The sequence below is a fragment of the Phaethon lepturus genome, unplaced genomic scaffold, assembly GCF_000687285.1.
Source record: "Phaethon lepturus isolate BGI_N335 unplaced genomic scaffold, ASM68728v1 scaffold6423, whole genome shotgun sequence".
Taxonomy (NCBI): domain Eukaryota; kingdom Metazoa; phylum Chordata; class Aves; order Phaethontiformes; family Phaethontidae; genus Phaethon; species Phaethon lepturus.
In genome coordinates this window covers 66746-76541 of record NW_010526903.1, presented here as the reverse complement: position 1 = coordinate 76541, position 9796 = coordinate 66746, and the positions used below count along the sequence as shown (strand labels likewise).

At 39.6% G+C, this 9796-nt stretch overlaps 1 protein-coding gene across 1 annotated transcript in view; it reads left to right on the top strand.

Annotated features, from left to right (window-relative positions):
* Window positions 1-833: 833 nt before the first annotated feature.
* LOC104617788 (isoprenoid synthase domain-containing protein-like) overlaps window positions 834-9796 on the top strand; it is a 69522-nt gene continuing 60559 nt past the window's right edge. The window contains exon 1 of the mRNA XM_010283204.1: window positions 834-848. Within this exon, the coding sequence (XP_010281506.1) occupies window positions 834-848 (15 nt within the window). The remainder of the gene's footprint in view (window positions 849-9796) is intronic.

Here is a 9796-nt window from a genome sequence, read left to right as displayed (position 1 = left end):
TCTGTTACACTCTAGCTTTCAAGCTTAGGATTTCCAAACATATTAAAGACAAGAAGGTGGCTGGGAGTAATTGGCATGAATTAAAAAGGGGAAATTATGCCTGACCAACCCCATAGCTAGTCATTTCATTGTAGAAAGTTTGCAGGGTAAGTGGAGAGCAATGGATATGTTTTTTCTTGGTTTCAGCAAGGCTTTTGACGCTGTCCCATGACGTTCTCATTGACAAACTAATGAAAGACAGACTAGGAAAGTGAGGTGGACTGAAAACTGGCTGAACCACCAGGCTCAAACAGTGAAGTCCAGCTGGAGCCCCGACGCTTTTGACAAGGAGTCAATGCTGGTTAACATCTTCACTAATGGTCTGAATGACAGGGCAGAGCACACCCTCAGGAAGTCTGCAGGTGATGTAAAACTGGGAGGAGTGGTTGATAGACCAGGTGGTTGTGCTGCCATTCAGAAGGTCCTTGACCTTCTGGAGAAATGGGTGAACAGGAGTCTCATGGGATTCAGCAAGGGGAAGTGCAAGCTCCTGCACTTGGGATGCAATAACCCCAGGCACCATTACAAGCTGGGGGCTGACCAGCTGGAAAGCAGCTCTGCAGAAAAGGCCCTGGGGGGGTCCTCGTGGATAAGAAGTTGAGCAGGAGCTGGCAATGAGCCCTTGTAGCAAAGAAGGCCAACAGCTACGGTAGGCAGAGTGATGCCAGCAGGTTGAGGGAGGTGATACTTCCCCTCTTCTCAGTGCTGGTGAGGTCACATCTGGAGTGTTGGGTCCAATTCTGGGCTCCCTTGTGCAGGAGAGACATGGTCATACTGGAGATAGGCAAAGGGCCATGACGATGATTGAGGTAGTAGAGCATCTATCTTATGAGGAGATGTTCGGAGAGCTTGGACTGTTATTCCTGGAGAAGAGAAGACTCAGGGGGATCTTAGCAATGTGAATAAATGCCAGATGAGGCGGAGTGCAGCAGATGGAGCCAGACTCTTCCTCAGTGGTGTTAAACAAAAAGGGAATGCCAATGGACACAAACTGAAATACAGAAAATTCCATTTATACATCTGGAAAGCCTGGGTATTCTTAGGATTTTCAGGTTTTTTATTACAAAGCTGGAAGGTTGGAAGGGACACTGTCTGTCCTTGATTTCCTAGGAATGATTCATTCAGCAGAGATTGCAAATATGAGCATCTCTTGGCTTATAACTGCTATTTTCCATCAGCTTTTACTGAGTTACTGAAAAGAAAATTTCATCTCAAATTATTTGGGCTAATATTTTCAGAACAGTATTTTTAACTTATTCAAGCTTATAGGAAGCTTTAAAAATGGGGGTGTAATCTGACTTAAACTGGAAAATCATTTTCAAAATATGAATTTTCTCTATTTTGTCCACTTATTTTTTGATAGCTACTGGATATTTACAAACTTTATGCAAACAGAATTCATTCTGACATTAAGAGTTTTTCACAAATAAAATTTAGATAATCACTGGGCAAACTCAAGAACTTATCAAAGCTTTTTTTTTTAAATTTCCTGAAATTCTTGTGTTCTTGGAAAAGTACGTAGCAGTTTTCATTTAATTTTAAGTGATCTTCCCTTGGATAAAACAATTCAGTTTGAATATAAAGCTTAAACGCTCAAATATTATTGTGGTTGTCATATGAGCAAAATGACTCATAAGACAAAAAAGTAGTTAATAGAATGAATCAGTATGCAAAAGAGGGATTTCATGGTACAGTATGATATAAAATTAAGCAATGATTTTATCTCCTTGATGAATAGGAATTGGAACCAATACTTTACCTGAATGAAAGATCAATGGAAAAAAGGGAAGCTTCCAATCTTTGAGAAGTGCAAAAGTAATTATATAAAAAAATGAAGTTCTTTTTTCCAGTCTAAATATAGATCCCATTACACTGATCTCATTGAATTCCTAATTCTAATAGAGTGTGTGCATGCTTTTACAGTGCAGACTTCTTTTAATTTTAAGTATTATCTGTAATTTTAGGTATTATCTGTATAGCAGAGACTGTCAAAGAAAAATTCCCTCTGATGGTAACATTAATAAGGACATGCAGAAGGCTACTTCAGATGCTTGGATGTGCTGTTTTGTTACAGTATTTGTAAATATTTGCTGTAACAAGAATTGTTGTACTTCTGTCAGTCAAGCTTGGTGAAGCCTTTAATGCCAGCATAAAATGATGTAAATGCCATGAATCAGCTTGGTGAATTTACTGTGTTGATCATACCTTGACAAAAGGTTCAATATTCAACTTGGAAAAAATCTCAGTAAACTCATAGTTCTGTGTTCACTTTGATCTTATTTTCCTTTTTCCTGTGTATTTTTCATATTTATTTACTATGTGTGTTCTCAATATTTAATGGCAACTTATCAGTCATTACTGGATCAAGTAGATCCATTTTCATTTCCACTTTCCTTGAACTTAACTGTAGCCTGCACTACTTCTGCAATGCAAAGGCCAATTTATTGAACCATATCATTTGGTACTACTCAATATTTAAGAGTTAGTTCAGAGAACCTCCAGGATGTCCTGAGGTTGTATGAACTTTAAAGGAAAAGAAAAATAAAAACCAGTGTTGATTTATATTTTTAAAAGTTCTCGTTCATCTTCTTGCAGTTTATTTGATCCTTTACTAGATAACGTTCTTCTCTAGTGGGCAAGGAAAAAACCACATGGACACCTTATGTAAAGTATGTTGCTTTATGTAGCCTAGAGAAGGAGAGAGCACCCTGCTCCCATCATTCAGCTGTCCAGTTCGCTTATGCCTCCTTCCCCATATATCTGCATCATTTCAGAGCAGTTCTTGTGAATGTGGGAACTGAGTTGTCATGCTTTTTGTGGGGAAACTAGGAATGAATACAATGTGGAAAAAATGGTTTCTGTGCTCTAAAGGTGACACCTTGTATTCTTTTAATCAGTGCTATCCTTTCTTCTTTATAGATTATTTAAGAGACACAAGTAGATCAGTAATATTTTGAAATATTTTGCTTAATGTTTTTATAGTATTCTATGCTAATTTTATGTAACACACAATATGATTTCATACAAAGAAATTATAAACCTGAAACAATACTGCAACCTTCAAGCAAATGAATTGCCATGTTCTGGTGTATATACAGGCTTCAATAATCTCATAAGTCATCAAGGAATCACAGACTGGTTTGGGTTGGAAAGTCATCTAGTCCAACTCCCCTGCCATAAGCAGGGACATCTTCAACTAGATCAGGTTGCTCAGAGCCTCATCCAACCTGACTTTGAATATTTCCAGGGATGGGGTGTCTGCTGCCTCTCTGGGTAATCTGTGCCAGTGTTTCACTACCTGCATTGTGAAAAATTTCTTCCTTATATCTAGTCTAAATTTACCATCTGTTAGTTTAAAGCCATTACCCCTTGTCCTATTGCAGCAGACCCTGCTAAAAAGTCTGTCCCAATCTTTCTTATAAGCCCTCTTTAAGTACTGGAAGGCTGCAATAAGGTCTCCCTGGAGCGCTCTCTTCTCCAGGCTGAACAACCCCAACTCTCTCAGCCTTTATTCACAGGAGAGGTGTTCCATCCCTCTGATAATTTCTGCGGCCCTCCTCTGGACCCGCTCCAATAGGTCCATGTCTTTCCTGTGCTGAGGGCTGCAGAGCAGGATGCAGGACTCCAGGTGGGGTCTCACCAGAGGGGAGTAGAGGGGCAAAACCACCTCCCTCGACCTGCTGGCCACAGTTATTTGGATGCAGCCCAGGATACGGTTGGCCTTCTGGGCTGCGAGTGCATGTTGTTGGCTCATGTCCAACTTTTCATCCACCAGCACCCCCAAGTCCATCTTGTCAGGGCTGATCTCGATGCCTTCATCCCCCAGCCTGGATTGATACCGGAGGCTGCCCTGACCCAGGTGCAGGACCCTGTACTTGGCCTTGTTGAAACCTCATGAGGTTCACACAGACCCATTCCTCGAGCTTGTCCAGGTCCCTCTGGATGGCATCCTGTCCCTCAGGTGTCTGAACCAAAGCACTCAGCTTGGTGTCATCTGCAAACTTGCTGAGGGTGCACTCTATCCCACTGTCAATGTCACTGATGAAGATATTAAAGAGTACTGGTCCCAATACGGGCCCCTGAGGGATACCAGTCGCCACCGATCTCCATCTGGACATTGACCACTACCCTCTGGATGCGACCATTCAACCAATTCTTCAACCACCGAACAGTCCACCCATCAAATCCATATCTCTGTAATTTAGAGAGAGAGAAGGATGTTGTGGGGGACCATGTCAAAGGCCTACAGAAGTCCAGATAGATGACACTGGTAGCTCTTCCCTTGTCCCCCGAGATGATCACTCCATCACAGAAGGCCACTAGGTTGGTCAGGCAGGACTTGCCCTTTCTGAAGCCATGCTTGCTGTCTCGAATCACCTCCCTGCCCTTCATGTGCCTTAGCATAGCTTTTAGGAGGATCTGTTCCATGATCTTCCCAGGCACAGAGGTGAGGCTGACAGGTTGGTAGTTCCCAGGGTCCTCCTTTCTACCTTTTTTAAAAATGGGTGCAATGTTTCCCTTTTTCCAGTCTGCAGGTACTTCACCTGACTGCCAGGACTTTTCAAATGTCATAGTGGCTTGGCAACTACATCAGCCAATTCCCTCGACTCTGGGATGCACCTCATCATGTTCCATAGCCTTGTGTGTGTTCAGATTCCTCAGGTGGTCATGAACCTGATCTTCTCTTACAGTGGGAGGGACTTTGCTCCTCCAGTCTTGCAGGCCATTCCCTTGAGAGGTGTGGGAAGAGACACTGCCAGTGAAAACTGAGGCAAAGAAGCTGTTGAGTACCTCAGCCTTCTCCTCATCCATCCAGCTTAAAGTAAAAATGAAGACCTTCGTGGTGGTAAATCAGGCTAATCGCTTGATCTTTACCCATCTAATGTTCTGTTACTGTGGCAGCATGCAATGTATTTGCTTCAGTAACCACACTAGTCTTTATGCCTGGTGTGTATGAAGAACTGTACTTTAAGTTTGTTGAAGTTTAGATTTGCTTTTTGGTGCATTGCGTGAGTTCAGAAAGCGGAAGCCATACATGTTCTTTACTCCTTATGCAAGTAGTATAATGAGTCCTCCATAGCTAATTAAGTCACCCTATAACAGATTTATCTTACATAATTAATTATCTTTAATGATGTTTTGAATAGACGCTGTTAGCACTCCAAGTCTGCAGTTTGAGTGTTGTGCCTTATCTATTCTGTGCCCTTCAAAAGGCTTCAAATTCCGTATCTTCAGGTTGGTATAACATGACATTTTTGTAGTGAACTGCTGAGCCATGTAAATTAATATTAGGCAAGCATGTTATTCACAGTTCATGCCACACTTAAAGGAAAGCATATTTAAGGGGAAAATATATTTTTGTCCTATTGAGCATCATCCTGTTCTATCTCCACGTTGCATCATTCAGTCTTATGGTTGCTAGTTTTACAGAAGTAATATTAATAGCTATATTGTGCTCTGTTGTGCTGCGCCTATGAGAAACCTGTGAGGACAGGTCACCTTCCAGAATGGCAACCATCCTACAAGCCAAGGCATGCTCAGTTGGGCCTTTCCTATTAGCTACATAATTGACTTTATCACAGTGTCTGCTTTTCTCAAGACTTCAGAACCCACTACTATATGAAGTGCTCCTACTTGTCATTACCCTTTTGTAGTTTCTCCCACAACTTAGCTGTCTGCTGTGTGGTAGCTACTCACTGCTGTTTGTGAGCTTCTGTGTTATGGACCTGCTGGTGTCATGGAGACTGACAGAGAAACAATCACGGCAAGAAAATGGCATGCAACGTTTCTTCTGATGGTTTCAGTGACAGTCTCTGGACAGAGGAAGGACCTTCCGCTGATTCTGATTGGTTTAGAGAGAAAACATGCTGTACTAATCTACTATTCATGGCTCGCACGAGACCCACGTGGCTGTGGATTTTCAGATACTGTTCCCCCTTAGAGGCATCCTCAGGGATCGGTGTTCTGGATATCTACCTCCTCATTTTTCTTTCCTTCCCTTTTCCTTTTCCTTCTTTGGGATTATAATGAGATGCCATGAAGTCCAGAAAGGCATATTTATGGCAGGAATACCTGCCTTCACGTGTGGAATTCACTATCTTTTGCCTTGTTAAAAGCCTTTTCTTTTACTTTTGCTTGGCACTTGCTGCTAGTATGTCTGTAACCTTGCTGAGCATAGCTGGCAGCAATCTTTCCTACCTGTATGGAGAAGAGGGTGCCTCTTCCTGACACTATATATCACTTTGGGTATAAATGGTGTTACCTGTGGGATGTGGTGGTCTACATGATGGTTGTTCTTTATGTCACGTTGAAGAGGACACAGGACTAAATGCAGCACTACGCACTGGATAGTACAGTCCTGTGCCTGAAGGGTAAGTCCTGTAAGACACTGTAAGGCTGACTTGCAAGGTACCAGCTCTCGGCATGCCACCTTGTATGCTATCAAGGTCCTCTGGAGATGTCCCAGAAGCTAAATGTATGGGCTGGGAGGTTGTAGGGTACTAAGGGCACTGGCCTCACACTGGCTTCCTACTACTGTTCCAGTCTTCACAACTCATTTCTTTATTATTAAGTGATCCAATTTACTTTGCTGGGTACACATTTTATCACTGGATGAATTCAGCAGTGATGACAAACTTTTGAGTGTAGACATTTAATTTTGTGGCCACAGTTCCAAATTTCATGTCATCTACAATTATATTTATTAGCGACTGAAACTTGGCTTCCTTCAGCTTCAGGGGATGACAGTTATCTTTTATGTTAACCTGTTAGTTTTATTTAGAAAATCCATTTCAGCTGTATTAAAAATATTTGTTTTGATGAGAATTATTCATCCAACTGTTCACTTTCTGGTTTCAAATAGTCCATTTTTTGCTTTGAATTATGAACTTCAACAGAACTTTAAGTATTTAAATTTTTATGCTAGAATATTAAGGTTACACTTGTACCTCTAGACAGTTTTGCTAAGGAACAGGTTCCTTGTGAACCTGAACAGGTTCAGTTTGACATGTTATTTTGCTATTCTGTTTATTTTTTAGGTACTCTTGCATTTCTGTCTGTTGTCCATATATTAAATTATAATTCTGTAATTAATCAAATGAAATACAAGAAAAATGATTATGATAATATATGTTTGGCAATTAAATGATGTCTGAAAAAATACAGTTAATCATGTGATTATAATTATGAGACTGTTTGTTTCTTTAGTCACCTATATTGCAAATGTAATTCTACTTAAGTAACAAGCCCCAAATGTTTCATAGAAGCACAGCTAGATTTTTAACTGCTGGCCTAATGAAACATAATGACTGAGAATTCAGCTTTCTAAATTTGAATCAGGTGGAAGTAAGAAAAACAGATTTTTGTACTTTAGATATTTTCTTATGTATATATCATTCATAATCAATGCAGTACAAAGAACCATTTGACTAATGTAAACAGGCTATTGAGTCATTTATCTTTTGAGACTGTTCTTAAAACATGTCTTACTAATTTGCTTACTTTCTCAAGTCTCTTTTACAACTGTATTATGAAAGTCTGAGTCCTAACATAATTTGTTTTATAAACAGTAAATTTAATGCTTTTCTTTAGTTAAGCAGGTATGAACTTGTAGAGTATACAGACAAGGTGGCACTTGCATATTTTAATAGTCGTGAAATAAGAAAACATCATCTTACAATAAGGGTGACTCATCTAGAAAGGTAGTTAAGATGAGGCTAATACAAAACATCCTACAAAATTTCCATTAGGACTATTGCCCTTGGGGTAGGTATCTTTGAACTCTAGTTCCAACATGTAAACTTTAAATGGTGCTTCTCAGTAGAAGTTTGTAACTTAGAGTTTGACTCTCTTTCCTCCTCCTTTTTCTTTTCTTCTGCAATGACTTTTTCACAAGAGTGTGCACTTGTAGATTTGGATATTTTGCTCTCACGTTTAGCTAAGTAATTATCTGCTGATGTACATACAATTGTGTTTTGCAAGTGCCGACAAAAATATTGTAATGCCTTCAAACTGTTTATGACTGTTGGGAGCTACGTACTATGTTTTGTGTTATATGAAGAACACATGTGACTTTTTATTAAAAAAAAATAAAAATTGACATAAACATTGTTTGTCAAAGGACAGATATCTTACTCGAGGTAGGCTGCATTTTAATGGGCATGCTCATTAACCAGTGGCTGTTCTCGGCTGTGAGGCAAAGAAATAGACTGGTAGGTGGGGAGGTACTCCTCAGAATAGTTATTGTCAGGTGAAAACAAGCCTCTTCCTTGTCTTCTACCACAAAATCTTCCCCTCTTTCTTGTATACTAATATTGGTACAGGCAGTGTCAAGTTTGGCTTTTGGTTTTTGTGGCTAGAGAGAAATGTGGAATGGGTAAACAAAAAAAAAGTTAGATATTTTTGGTTACCTATTTTATATGAATAACAATTTCAGTTCATTCTGTTGAGCATGAATGAACTAAATGCTTGGCAGTACTTACTTCATTTTTCTTGTGTTTACAGGGGTAGAAACATCTCTGTTATGAGATACTAAAAATGCCAGGGAGAACCATACTGAATTGTCAGGACAGTCAAGCCATTGCTGTGTAGAAAGTGAAAATGGAATTCTGATAAATTATTTTACTATTTTGAATTCACTGCAAACTTCAAAAGTATTTTGATGAATAGGATGTGCTTCCAAAATAGCAGGAATTGTATTGACAGATCAAGAATGGCATGGTATGAACACATGTTTACAAAAACAAGTGTATGTATACACGTATGTGCAATTAAGAGAAAAAAATTGTGTTTGTAGGCTAAAACCTATTTGCCATTCAGATGCATTTTTATGGTACTAATTCCGTAGGATATGATATCTGTGATCTTTATTCAAACAAAGTATTATTTTAATTGCTGCTTGTTTGTGGCGTGCTTTTCAGGGTAATCTTCTGAGTCATTTGTTAGAATACACTTAATACATTATCTAACTAACATAGTTCCACAAAAATGCACACATTTTAACTTATAATTTTGGGTGAGATACTAGGATAAAGGCTGGTACAGGTGTTACTGAATAATAATGTGATCTGAAGCTTTCAGGATATCAAAGAAGGGCATAGAAAAATTGAAAATTAAGTTTTCTGCTGGAGACAGAAGGAGGTTTAATGGGACAAATTCTGAAATCCTGTATCAAATTTATTTTTAATTAAGAAAATTCCTACCCATTTCCTGATAGAGAAATTTTACCTAACAGAATTTGGCAGTGTAAAGTTTTAACTATTTTTAATTTTATGCAAAAAATATGCTCTGAGTGAGTGTTAAATGTGATGCAGCATGGGGAGGGTTACTCCATAATCCAGTACAGCTGGAAAGAAGCCAAGAGTAAATGGGAGATGTGTATTGGGAAGAGGAGGTTTCCAGGAGAATAAGAAGTTTAAAGTAAGTAGAGGAAGGGGAAGCCAAAGCAAGAGAGAGATTTTGATAGGTAATGTAATAGCAGGAGAAAATAAAAAAAAAGGTTGGGCAGATGAAAAGGAAGGTGTGGCATGAAAGTAGGGAAGAAAAGTAAAACAGTGGTGCATGGGAGGACAAGAGGTAACAGGCAAAAGCTGAACCAAGGGAAGTTCCAACTCAATAAAAGGAAAAACTCTTTCACCATGAGGACAGTCAAGCAGTGAACACGTTGCCTGGAGAGGTTGTGTGGTCTCTGTCCTGAAAGGTTTTCAAGTGCCAGAGGGGTAAGGGGCTGAGCGAGCAGGCCTGACCACATGGGTGATGT